The sequence below is a fragment of the Mesoplodon densirostris genome, chromosome 11 (assembly GCF_025265405.1).
Source record: "Mesoplodon densirostris isolate mMesDen1 chromosome 11, mMesDen1 primary haplotype, whole genome shotgun sequence".
In the NCBI taxonomy this organism is placed as follows: Eukaryota; Metazoa; Chordata; class Mammalia; order Artiodactyla; family Ziphiidae; genus Mesoplodon; species Mesoplodon densirostris.
In genome coordinates, this window is record NC_082671.1 from 23,939,495 (window position 1) to 23,953,450 (window position 13,956).

General features: G+C 41.5%; 1 protein-coding gene across 2 annotated transcripts in view; it reads right to left on the bottom strand.

Moving 5' to 3' along the window:
* Nucleotides 1–538: 538 nt before the first annotated feature.
* Nucleotides 539–13,956, bottom strand: part of TM7SF3 (transmembrane 7 superfamily member 3) — a 45,979-nt gene continuing 32,561 nt past the window's right edge. The window contains exons 10-13 of one of the 2 annotated variants that reach the window (XM_060113657.1): nucleotides 10,897–10,994; nucleotides 10,179–10,341; nucleotides 8,632–8,936; nucleotides 539–1,779 (exon numbers count right to left, since the gene is read on the bottom strand). In XM_060113657.1, the coding sequence (XP_059969640.1) occupies nucleotides 8,674–8,936; nucleotides 10,179–10,341; nucleotides 10,897–10,994 (524 nt within the window). In that variant the 3' untranslated portion in view covers nucleotides 539–1,779; nucleotides 8,632–8,673. Of the gene's footprint in view, nucleotides 1,780–6,827; nucleotides 8,937–10,178; nucleotides 10,342–10,896; nucleotides 10,995–13,956 lie in introns of those variants that run through there. The other variant, XM_060113656.1, reaches the window with a different exon arrangement.

A 13,956-nucleotide genomic window follows, 5' to 3' on the forward strand; every position in this document is an offset into this window, starting at 1 on the left:
AACCCTGCTTGATTTCAGACTTCTGGCCTGTCAAACCAAAGGCTGATGTGAGAGCAAGTGAATGAATTTCTCAAATACTAACTTCCCCTAGAATATGTTCATTTTAAGACCTACCTCCGTGATTATAAGGTTTTTGTTCCTAGCTCATGCAGACGCTAGCATATATAGAATACAAGAGGTGAAAACCATCTCTATTCAGTAGAAAGAAAATCACTGGTATCTATCATTGAAGGGATTCAGGAGGGAGAGCTGGTTTGGAAGAAAGGTTGAGTAGCTCTACTTGTGGAATGGGAAGTTGTCCTCTGTTGGAAAAACCTTCCGACATTAATAAGCAGAATGAGAGAGTGCATTTTTTGTTTTCTTTTTCAGAGAAAGGCCTTCAATCCCATCCCTGAAATTTGTCCCCTAAAACAGCGGTCCCCAACCTTTTTGGCACCAGGGACCCGTTTCGTGGAAGACAGTTTTTCCACAGATGGCGGGGGTGTCGGGTGGGGGGATGGTGTCAGGATGATTCAAGCGCAGTACATTTATCGTGCACTTTATTTCTAGTATTATTACATTGTAATATATAATGAGATAATTATACAACTCACCATCATGCAGAATCAGTGGGAGCCCTGAGCTTGTTTTCCTGCAACTAGATGGTCCCATCTGGGGGTGATGGGAGACAGTGACACCCGAAGTGTGCTGCTTATGTTCAGGCTACTCCGTGATCTCGCTTTGGTCGCCGTCACTGCAGAAAACCCTGCTTCACAAAGACAGGATGTTGGAAATGGAAGCAGGCTTTTCAGTGCTTTTGTGGCAATCTCAGGATATTCCACCTTGACTTCAATCCAGAACGTATGGAGAGTTGAAGTTGTCTCACACATACCTTTAAGGCCGCCGTCATTTGCGATCTCTAGCAGTTGATCCTGTTCTAGCACGGACAAAGTCGATTATTCACAAATGGGTCACAGATCCATTCCTTCCCAGTTCGGGTGTCTTTTGTGGTTGGGAAGTAACGCTCAAACACTTTTGAAAGCTGCGACAGGTGATCATGCCCCAGCTGGGAGAAAGAAGGCCCTGGCTCAGTCTCTTTCAAAATCCCTGCTAATGTTTGAAACATGTCAAAAATCCCAATATTTACTCATCGCCCCCATAATTCCAGTTTGGCTTTGAATGCAGCCACTTTATCTGCCGACTTGAACATAGTTGTTGTTCTCCCCTGAAGTGACAGATTGAGTTCGTTGAGCAGGTTGAATATGTCACACAAGTAAGCAAGTTTTGCGACCCATTCTGTGTCACTGAAATGTGCTGCCAGTGGTGACTGTTTCTAAAAGAAATCTCTGGAGTGGCTCTTGTAAAAAACTCTGGCCAGTGACCTACCTCCAGAAAGCCATCTCACTTCTGTGTATCAGAGAAGACGTGTGTGCTCTGCGTCCTTCTCCTCACAGAGCTGCGTGAACAGATGTGGGTTAAGGTCATGTTCTTTAATGTGGTTGATCATTTTAATCACATCCTGCAAAACACTGTTAAGTTCAGGTGACATTTTTCGGCTAGCCAGCGTTTCCCTATGGATGACACAGTGCATAGACTCACATTCGGAAGCGACCTCTTTGACCTGAGTAGTGAAACCAGAAAGCCATCCAGTCACGGCAGCTGCTCCGTCCGTGCATATGCCGACACAAAGTGACCAATTCAGTTTTCCTGATATGAATCATTCAAAGATTTGAATAGTTCTGCTGCTGTGGTGTTGGTTGTCAACAAAAGTACACATAACATATCCTCATGCACGTCCTCCTGAAAAATATATCGCACAAAAACAAGCATTATTGCCTTGTTGTCAACATCAGTAGACTCGTCACCCTGGATTGAGTACCTCGGTGACTCATTAATCCTCTCTAACAATTGTGCCTCAGTATCCTCTGCTATTTCATCAATTCCTCTACTTACGGTGCTGGCCGAGAGAGGAACACGTGCCACCTCTTGAACTGCAGCCTCTCCTAAAAGTTCACGACAAACGTCCTTAGCAGCAGCAGGATCAACTCTTCACCAATACTAAGGGCTTCTTAGCTTTAGCCATGCGGTCAGCCACTAAGAATGATGCTCTCAGTGTAGACACATTTGAGGAAGTGGTGGCCTTCAGTAATTGCTTCTGTTCTTCGTGTTTGTGTTTTTTTCTTTTGAGAAACTCCAAAGGCTTGTCTTTTAATGCAGGGTGCTTTTGGTCTCCATGTGCTGAAGCAGTTTTGAATGTTTCATGGCTTCAGTGGATAGCCGGTCGCCACATTATACAAAGCGGGCTTGGAGAATGTGAATCACCTGTTGCAATGAACCCGTAATTTAAGTAGGACTCTTGGTACTTTCTTTTAAATGCAGCTTTCTTTTTGTTGGCAGTCTTAGAGCCTTCCGCTGTCTCATCATTGGGTCTTTCCCCCTTTTCAAAGAAGCTCTCCAGCGACGTTTGGTTTTTACTCACTTTGGCTAGGATTCGCTTGTGGACTCACCAAAACTGTGACTGAGACAAGTGTGCAGTGTGGGAAAGAGGCACGGATGGAAGTGGTAAATAAAATAACGGGTGGGCCAAGCAAGGACTAAAATACGTGTCGGATTCTGACTTAAAGCCTGCCACCAGATGCAGCTTAATTGTCACTTGCCACTCACTGATAGGGTTCTGATATGAGTCTGCAATCAGTTGATTTATTGTGGTCTCTGTGCAGTCAGACCTCTCTGCTAATGATCATCTGTATTTGCAGCCGCTCCCCAGCGCTAGCATCACCTCCTCACCTCCCCCTCAGGTCATCAGGCTTTAGATTCTCATAAGGAGCGCGCAACCTAGATCCCTCGCATGTGCAGTTCACAGTACGGTTCGCTCTCCTATGAGAATCTAATGCCGCAGCTGATCTGACAGGAGACAGAGCTCAGGCGGTAATGCGAGCGATGGGGAGCGGCTGTAAATACAGACGAAGCTGCACTTGCTTACCCGCTGCTCACCTCCTGCTGGGCAGCTCGGTTCCTAACAGGCCATGGACTGGTACCAGTCCGTGGCCCAGGAGTTGGGTACCCCTGCCCTAGAACCTTAAGCCCGGCCCTAATGATACATATATTTTAGTCATTTTAAGGGATTTTGATACACGGATGGTTTCCAAATGAGACAGCTAGTTTACTTTAAAAAGTTGAGAACTGGTTCAATTCCTGAATACACAGCCCATGGAGAATGGGGGAGCCAAGGCATGCTTAGTAATGTGTCTCACTTGCTTCTTGCAGCTGCATTCATCTCTTATCCTCTAGCCCTTTCCTCAAAGCTCCCAGATCATCCATCCTGCACCATGAGTGCAGGCAGGGCAAGCACATTCAAGCTAGTCTGGGAGAGAGAATCCATTACAGGAGGAGCCATGAGAACCTCATGTGAGACAGAATAGGCCTTTTCACCCTTAAGGACTTCAAGAAGAAAAAAATTGTGGCCATTCTTTAACCTCCTTCCAGGGGAAGGAATTCACCCTTAGGGGCAATAGAGTCAGTATATTATTATCCTCGTATGTATAGACTCTGGAATAGAAAGAATGATTCCGAGGGCCACAGCTTGTGGGTCACTCAAGTTCTGACCTACCTGCCAGGGAATGATTGTTAAATTCTAGGTCTGGGAAGGAATGGAAAAAGAAAGGTAAATAAAGAGGTAAGGTGTGCTCTGTGCAGTTTTGTAGTACAGTTAAAATTTAATGAGGAAGAGAAGAATGACAATAAAAACGGAACTACCATATAATCCAGCAATCCCACTTCTGTATATCCAAAAATCCCAAAAACAGGATATTGAAAAATTATCTGTACTTCCAAGTTTACTTCAGCTGCAGCATTATTCACAATAGCCAAGATAGGGAAACAATCTAAGTGTCCTTCAACGGATGAATGGATAAAGATGTTGCATTTGTATACAACTGAATATTATTCAGCCATGGGAAAGAAGGAAATTCCGCCATTTGTGACAACATGGATGGACCTTGAGAGCGTTATGCTTCGTGAGATAAGTCAGCAGAGAAAGACAAACACTACAATATCACTCATCCGTGTGATCTAATAATGCCAAACTCCTACTAACAGAGGGCAGAATGGTAGTTACCAGGGGCTAGGGGTAGGGGAACTGGGGAGACGTTTAAAGGTATGAACTTAAAACTAGAAGATAAATACATTCTGGAGATCTAATATACAGCATAGTGATTATAGTCAACAGTATTGTATTATAAACTTAAAAGTTGCTAATAAACTAAATCTTAACTGTTCTCACCACAAAAAAAGAAATAATTATGTGACATGATAAGAGATGTTAGTTAATGCTGTGATGATAATCATATTGTAATATATAAATGTATTAAATCAACACATTGTACACCTTCAACTTATACAATGTTGATATGTCAATTATTACTCGATTTTAAAGAAAACAAAACAAAACCTGACAACATCCTGGTCTGGATCAACTGCTCAGAATGTCAAAAGCTGAGAATAGGAGAGCTGATTCCCACCAAGCACCAAAATGAAGGGCTATAATGACTGGTGGGCATACAAGTGAGACTCCACTGGGGCACCTCCAAAATGAGAAGGGAAGGCCTCCAGGCTTTTGTTGGTGCTTTTCCTCCACTGCATGGAATGCACTGAGCCTCCTGTGGTCCTGCTCTTCCTCCAAATCTCCACTTAAATGTCACTTCCTCAAGGAATTCTTCCCTGGCATCTCAGTCCACCCCCAATTCCGTTGGAGATTTTCATTGCATATTGTTACTTCTTCTGTAACTATTTTAGTATCTGTCTCACTTACCACACTCTAAGCCCTGAAGCAGCGACCAGGCCTGTATTGTTTGTCATCTTCTAGGCCCCAAGGCAATGCCTGGCATTTAGGAACTCAACAAAATATTGAGTGAATGAGTGAAGGTGAGATCGAAATCAGACTATTACCATTCATTGTATTTCAGTTATTAAAATGTTGCCCCTGGTGCTGATGTAGCTTCATCCAGAACTGCCAGCCTCCCCCGTGTAATGATTATGGGGTAGTCCCTGGTAAGCCCAAGTTTCCGCTAAACTTGAGCCCCTCTCTACCTCAATTTCATAAAGAGTGGTCCTTGCAAACGTAGTGGCCAGAGTGCCCAGATGTCTTTCAATCAACCATCAGGATAAAAGGACTTGTAAAGTGTACTAGTCTGCTAGGGCCGCCATAACAAAATACCACAGACTGGGTGGCTTAACAACAGAAACTTTCTCGCAGTTCTGGAGGCTGCAAGTCCAAGATCAAGGCTGGTTTCTTCTGAGGCCTCTCTCCTCTGCTGGCAGACGGCCACCTTCTCTCTGTGTCCTCACATGTACCTTGCCCCAGGGTCTCTGTATGTTCTAATCTTTTTGTAAAGACACTAGTGAGATTAGATGAGGGCTCACCCTAACGGCCTCATTTTAACTTAATTATCTCTTTAATAAAGCCCTCTCTCCAAATACAGTCACATATTGAAGTACTGGGAGGTGAGGGCTTCAACGTATGAATTGGGAGGGGGGAACACAACTCAGCCCATAGCAAAAAGGAAAACACAGGTAGCCTCCCTCCCAAGAAGGGCTGTAGCACAATGGGAAAGCCTCCACCCAGTTCTCAGGAGATGAGCCAAGAATTCTGGGGTTTTAATGAAGGTTAATAACAGGTATCAAGTACAGCATCAAGGAGTGAACTTTATACCAAAAAATTCTTTACAAATGCTGCTGTGGAGAAATACTTAAGGATATTGGAAATTTTAAGTATCTATCATGTACTTTGTAATGAATAGGAAATGGTCCATGACCACAGAGAATTAACTTGGAAAAACATGTTTTCACTGTGTAAAATTAATAACTCCCCAAAAGTAGAGATCATGGCAATATTAGGAGCATAGGAGCTTCCTACCAATTCACCAACAGAAGAAAACTGAAAATAATCAAAGAATTACATTTTCATTATGACAGAGTATAAAGCACATTTGGATAGGGAGTTCTCAAATTTTGGTCTGGGCACTATTATTTGATAACTGTGACTTCATATAATTTACTCCTTGGTTAAGAATTTCCTCAGGTATAAAATAACATGATAACATGTTAAGATCAGTTAACATTATCTCTGAAGTTCACTCCTGGTCTAATATTCTAGCAATTTCTTTGTTAGAACCAGTTTTCTATCCCAATTTACATAGAACTCAACTGGTCTATAGCACCGGTTAGCTGCTGTGGTTTGGCAATCTAGTAGCTAATCTACAATAGGTTAATCAGAACCAAAACATTTAAATAGTAGAACCAAGTTTCCAGCAACACTATTTTTCTTGTTTGACACAACTGAAGTACTAAAGACAACACAAACTAATGCATTAAAGACATCAGCTTTCCTTTTAACAAAGGATATAACTTTTTTTTTTTGCGGTACGCGGGCCTCTCACTGTTGTGGCCTCTCCCGTTGCGGAGCACAGGCTCCGGACGCGCAGGCTCAGCGGCCATGGCTCACGGGCTCAGCCGCTCCACGGCATGTGGGATCTTCCCGGACCGGGGCACGAACCCATGTCCCCTGCATCGGCAGGCGGACTCTCAACCACTGTGCCACCAGGGAAGCCCCAAAGGATATGACTTTTAACACATTATCCCACATTTTGTTCATTTCCTATCATTCCATTTATACTTAAACTGACTTTTTTAATAAAGAATTGTTTGTCCAGATTAAATAATTTTGTTTTTATAGCTATGAAACAGTCCTCTCATGTCTTGTTACTTTGGTACAAAAATACAGTTGGTAAAAAATTTTATAGGAATTTTATAATAATGAGACTTCTTAGCATTTTTTCAAAATAGGTATTTATTATTAAAAAATTATACGGACTTATTACTCACAAATTATCATTGAAAAATTTTAAACACTTTGTCTCCCCCCTCCAAGAAAGTGTGTTTTGTCTTTATACTCTTTACTGGCAGTGCATTTTGATGGTATAGGAAAAAATTCACACATATTCCATATAACTTTGTTAGAATTTACAACAATACAGCAGAATCCAGAATCCCTACAGTGAATTATTAAAAAAACACATTTTTTCTTCAAGTTTAAGTGTTTTTGAAGTTATATAAACAGTGAAGATTACAAAATAAATAGTAAACAAACACCTGTGTATAATTTTTCAATGCAAGAAATGATTAGTCATACATTTTTTCATTTTGTTTCAACCTTACCAGAACACTTTTAAGAGCGAGTTGAAAATTTTCCAGTTACCCGAAACTTCAGAAACCTACTGTCCATTGAAAACCTCTGAAAAGCAGCATCATTTAAACAGCGGTTAACTTACAAATGGGAATGCAACAACCACAACCGACCTCAAGGCCACTCAGGCACGTCAGAGTCCCCAGCTCCAAATGCAAGGCAGAACCTCCTCAGCAGAGGCTCCGACAGTTAAAAGGCCGTGAGGAGAAGGGATGCAGCCCAGGGCATCGGGCGCTTTCTTGTGGTGGAACAAAGTCAAAACTGAAGGGACTCTCCTTACAGAGTCCAAGTCACTGAAAGCAGCTCTATTAAACACCTGAGTCCTTCCCGATGCCCTCCTCAGCGCTTTACAACACAGACAGGACAAACAAAGGCTTCATGCACAGATTTTCTGAAACTGTGCCAATGCTCTAACAACTTAATTTAGCAGAAAGAACTACAAAATGCAATTTTTTTAAAGGTTTCCATATTAATGGGATTATGGATGAAGCTAGGAGCCAATTTGTCTCCTAAAAATAAAACAATTCATATGTCATCGAATGCAGTTTCAATTAGAGATCAGCTATCAACACTATTTTAAAAGGTCTTGAAAGAAAAAAAAAAAGGCCATTTTTAAATCTGGAATATAAATAAATCATCCATTTAAAAGCTCTATTATCTACATAAATGGACCTACTTTCAAATAATTGGAATAATTTAGCTATTTAAATTACCATTTTAAGCAACAAAAGGCAAAGACGAGGGGTACCTACTGAACTATATACTTAAAAAATGATCGATACGGTAAATATGTATTTTACCATAAACAAAAGAAGGGTACTTTTTGATAATATATGATACTAAGAAAGATGCAACTAAGTAATCAGACTGCTATTAGTAAGAAAATAAGTTAGTTTTCCCTGTTTTGTACTCTGAAGTCCAAAGGCCCAGTTTCAAATTCCCAAAGCTCCAAACACAGGGACATATAAAAGTTCAGTCCAACCCTTAAATTAAACCACCCTCCGTGCCCTGGCCCCCGAGTTTGGACAGACTCAGGTGATAGAACTGTTCAAGGTGTTATAAAAAAAAAAAACACACCAGGGCTTTACAGGAGAACCATTGTTTTCAAGTTCCTTTTTTGTTTTTTTAAGCGTATCTATTTAATGGAATAAGTTGACATATATTTATAAACCAAAAGGTAATTTCTTAAGTATTTCATAATAAGGAAAAACCTCCCTACCACCAACTTTTTGGCCATCTTTCTCCCTCTCACTTAGAATTACTGTCATCTCCCTGGTATACCCTTGCCCTGTATCAATAAGGAGACCACAACACTGTACAAAGCACGGACACAGAAGCTGGTTTCTTAGCAGACTTGCCCCAGAGACTGCTGAAGCAGCAAGGCAGCTACACCCAATCTGAGGCGGTACCTGGGTTGTACTTCAAGATGGCGCTGACCAAGCCCTCCGCATCTACAGAAGCAGGGGCGTCCTTTCTCCGGCTGGCTGTTCCTTCTGAAAGAGCTCTTTGATCTGGGCTAGTCGGCCGTAGAGCCTCTCTCTCAGTGGAGGAATGTGGTAGCTGGGGTCCAGGATGTTCGTCACTCTGCGCTCACGCTCTCGCTTCCATAACTTGTATGGGTGGGGAGGGAAAAACGGTTGCCCTCTTTCTCTTCGAATCTGTAACGTAATTCCACTTACAGCCAGCATCCCCCATACTGCCAGGATAATAAAGTCTAAAGAACGGTAGAGAAGCACAGTTTGAATCTTGTGTTTTAAAACCTAACACAGATCGAAGACAACATTTCATAGCCTCAATCTGTATCATCTTTTCTCAGTGAATATTAGACTTTCTGGTAAGTTGGTCCAAACATACATGTGTATCCTCACTTACCAGCCAAGGAATAAGTGAGGAAGCTATGGACTTATATTTTAAAATAGGAGTTTCCAATTACAGGCATTTGAAAGTCCAGACAGGTTGTAAAGGAATCAGTTGTTTGGATCCTGGGCATTCCAGTATTTTATGACTAGTGCCCACAGACACAGCTGTTTGTTGTTTGCTGTGTTTCTCCAGAGGTGGGGGGAAAGGCAGTGATCTCACAAATGTACATCATTGGAACGTCATGATGCTCTTTTTTGCCATCCCACCCCACTCATAGAGTGGATACAGAAATGCATGAAAAGATTCAACAAATTGTACTGAGCTTCTAGCAGAAGGCTTGGCAAGATACTGTCAAACTTCCAAGACATGTGGATTTCAAGGTTTTTACCATCAACCTCTTAAATAATGAGGGCAGGCTCAGGATAGCAGAGGGAAAGACTTGCCCTTAAACATTCATAACAATCACAATGGTGCTTATGTATCTTCAATTCTAGGACCTGCTTTTCCATCCTTGCTATTCTAACATTTCTGAAACCAACATAGCTTATCATCTTTGTGAACATTTAATTTAGTAGTCATTTTTTTCAAAAAGTTAATGGAAAATCTTTAACGGGTAGACTCTTATAATTGAGGAAAAATACAACTACTGATTGAAAACCAAATTCACTTTGATTAGCAAATGACGTGCTTCTTTATAGGAGGAAAACAAGGGAATAGCTTAAAAAAATCAGGTTGTCGTTCTCACCCCTCACCCCACCCCTACTCATGAGGTGCCAAACAGCTTTATTCTCAGCATTTTTCTTACAACTGGGAATTGACCAGGTAAACCTTAGTAATCCTGGCTTAGAAATTTCTTAATAAAGTTCATTTACTAGATTTTTAGAAGTACGACTTTCAGCCACCTTACAAATTTAAATTCTTCATTCCTATAATCCTAAGTTATTAACACAGGGCTCTTACAGCATTGGGATGGTGTGAATTTCCTCCTATTGTCCAGTTAATCTTCTTTCAATCTGGTTACCAAGAGTTCTTGTTAGCACAGGTGGGCCAATATTCCTATCTGACTATCACTTGGTTCTCGGATTTAGAGTCTTACCATTCGTTTGAAAAGGCACATTTATGAAAGCTCTGCGGAAATCCACGTGGAGCACTCTCTTCAGTACGTTCAAAGTGATGTAGGAAAGGCTTGTGTACATGTAACTGTCAACAGCCAAGACCACCGAATAGGCGCCAATGAATCCACAACTCAGTATGTTCAGCTGTGGAAGAGCAGAAGCGTTTAGGCGGAACCTCTGGTAGAACAATAATAGTCTTTAACTCTGGTCACTGGCCTCAATCCCAGGGAATCACTTCTCCCTCAGAGCATGTGAAGAGAGACCAAGTCTTACAGCTGAATAAAGGTTACCTGAAAATATAAACTGAAAACAATCTTCAACACCTACAGTTGGTAAAAGTTTCCCTCATCATAGAAAATATCTTCCCTGTGAAAGAACTTCAACAATAAATTCTAAGTAGATTAAGAACCATTCTTCTGGAGAGACGGCTGAAATGAACAATCCAGCAGATTGTTGCATTACTGTAAGCCCTACCTTCTCTGCTTGTGCTGTCAAAAGAGGGATGACCTGCATCACTTGATGGAAAAAACATCGTAACTAGGTCATCGTAACTACAACTCTTGCTTTCACAGTAACAAGGCTATTTAAAAATCAATCATCTGATACAGATAATCAGACAGCTCTCTCTGGTGAATAAAAATGCAAAACAACTGAAGGCCCAGGACAAGAGGATGAATAAACTGACCCGATGACACTTACTATTCTTAGGCAGCCCATGAAAACCACTGGAATGAGAATAGCTATACAAGAGAAGGTCACCCAGAACACTGAGTCATCACGGAAAATCTTTAGGTTTCCTGGAAAAGCAAAAAGAAATCAAGAGTAAACAACAGGTTCACCAAGTTACATTTCATTTTCTCAACGTGTGAACATAGACGTACATCGAAGATTTAATTTAACAACCAGGGAATATGTCAGCAATTAGATATGAACTGACTTTTTTCACTTAACAGTCAATACAATCCCCTTTGAAGGGAGTGTCCTAAGAAGGTAGAGGGGTGGGAGGAAAATCAAGCAGGTAAATGCTCTGCATTTATTACCAGGATAATTTAGAAGAGGCTGGACTAGTCCAAGCTCTTCCATTTACCAGCTGTGATGCTGGGCCTCAGTTTCCTAACCCATAAGATGAGAAGGTTGAACTACTTCATCCCCAAGCTTCAAATCGTCCCTTCTAGCTACAAATTTCAATGATTCCATGATTTTGTACTGCAAAGTAAAAAATATAAGTGGCATTCAGAGTTAACCATATGAACCCCCATATAAGCAGCAAAATCAATTTAATAGGGTTTTTTTTAATATTAAAGTTTTGGTCTTTTTTTTTAATAAGTAATTCAGTAAGGAAGGCAAAATAATTCTTTATTTATTTATTTTTGGCTGTGTTGGGTCTTCGTTTCTGTGCGAGGGCTTTCTCCAGTTGTGGCAAGCGGGGGCCACTCTTCATTGCGGTGCGCAGGCCTCTCACTATCACGGCCTCTCTTGTTGCGGAGCACAGGCTCCAGATGCGCAGGCTGAGTAGTTGTGGCTCATGGGCCTAGTTGCTCCGCGGCATGTGGGATCCTCCCAGACCAGGGCTCGAACCCGTGTCCCCTGCACTGGCAGGCAGATTCTCAACCACTGCGCCACCAGGGAAGCCCGATTTAATAGGTTTTTACCATCAATGCATTTCCTGCCCAGCCACTGCACACTGGAAGAGAAGATTTCCTCAGGCATCAGGAAAGTTGGGAGCCAACCACTTATCTGCCCTACTAAACCCTTCTCCAAAGTCCAGCACACCTTGGGGTGACCCAGGACAGATATATAAGAACTCCTATTATAAATTACGTTTAAATAGCAAGAATATAAATCTGACAATTATTTCATATTGACACTGGCACTGTCACTCAGTCCAACTGGAGGTGGCCCCATATCTTGAGACCCATGTATCCTGAAAGAGGGGGAGTTCCATAGTGAGGGACTCTGACCTGGAGACCCCACATTCTCAGGAAGCAAACTGCAACATGCTGCAGTGAGGTGAATGGATGGATCAGATCTCGAGGTCAACTACACTAACCTTCACAAAATGCACATGTGGTTTTAAAAAAAGGAATGCAGGATTAAAAAGAGGAGTTATGTAACACAACCTTGTACATCAACTCTACTTGAGTAAAATAAATTTGAAAAAAATAGTAGTTATGATGCCAGGCATGTGAACACTGACCCTTTCAGAGTACAAGCTCTTGGGTAGACACATAATAACGTGAAAACAGTAATTTAATTAGATCTGAGAGGTCAGCCAAATCTTTCTCAAATTTTAATACTTAAAAATATGAGTTTGCAGGGCTTCCCTGGTGGCGCAGTGGTTGAGAGTCCGCCTGCTGACGCAGGGGACACCGGTTCGTGCCTGGGTCCAGGAAGATCCCACATACCGCGGAGCGGCTGGGCCCGTGAGCCATGGCCGCTGAGCCTGCGCGTCCGGAGCATGTGCTCTGCAACGGGAGAGGCCACAACAGTGAGAAGCCGGCGTACCGCAAAAAAAAAGAAAAAAGAGTTTGCACCCACTCTTATTAAGGAGACACTCACCCTAAATGTCCTTAAGCAATGAGATAGTTCATACATGAACTACCAAAAATAAGATAGTTCAATACATCAACTGCAAACAATTCTAACCCATCATCCCTCCATCCTCTAAGCATTAACAAAAAGGGAGGGAGCTCATTAAGTAGTATTTGATTTAGCACTTCTAGAGTAGAGTTCTGAATCTGCATTTTCAACAGACATCCCTGGGAACCTGTCATTTAGTCAAATCTAAACAACACTACTTTGCAGGTAGATAAAAAGCTACCTGCAGTGGGGCCTGTGGAAATGAACTCGGCTATAGGTTTGCTAAAATCAGAACAAAGGGCCCTGGAATGGTCAGTAAACACACAGGTCACCAATTCTCTCTGATCTTAAAAAAAAAAATCTTTAGAGAGCCATCTGCACTCAATATCCTGTGTTCTCAAGAACTGACAGCCTCAAGAGACAGGCACTCTTTTTTTTTTTGAGACAGCTATTCTTATATCTAACATTTTCATCACCTTTAATCTGATATTATTATATAAGAACTAAACATTGTCACAAGAAGGAAATAGCCTAATACTTTTGAATGTAGATACTCCCTTTTTTTTCCTAATTGAAATATAGTTGATTTACAATGTTGTGTTAGTTTCAGGTGTATAGCAAAAGTGATTCAGTTATACACACACACATACACATAAATATATTCTTTTTTGGATTCTTTTCCATTATAGGTTATTACAAGATATTGAATATAGTTCCCATGGTATATAGTAGGGCCTTGTTGTTTATCTGTTTTAAATATAGTAGTGTGTAGATACTCCTTTTTTTGCATTTTTGACAACAAACAAGAAATGTTAAGTTATTGTACAACTGCAAAGTGAAGGGAAACAGAATAGGGCACCCCAAAATGTGTCCCTTTGGCATGAGCTGAAAGGCAATCAAGACCCAGCAGATTCAGAAAAACTTTTCTTTCCCTTAACTGCCTAAAAGAATTTAGATCAGGGGCCTGGCCCAGAACGAAAGCAATTACCAGAGATAACTTTTTATCTGAAAGACTTACCTGCATGGCAAACATCTGCTCTTCCTATGTTCCTGTAAACTGCCCTCCCCCTCTTTGAAGCCCCAGACTCCATTCCATTTCTTAGCTCGGGATGGCAGATAAGTCTCAACTGCTTGACTGCCTGTGAGTCTTATATTTTTATGGGACTCCTGTGGCACGAA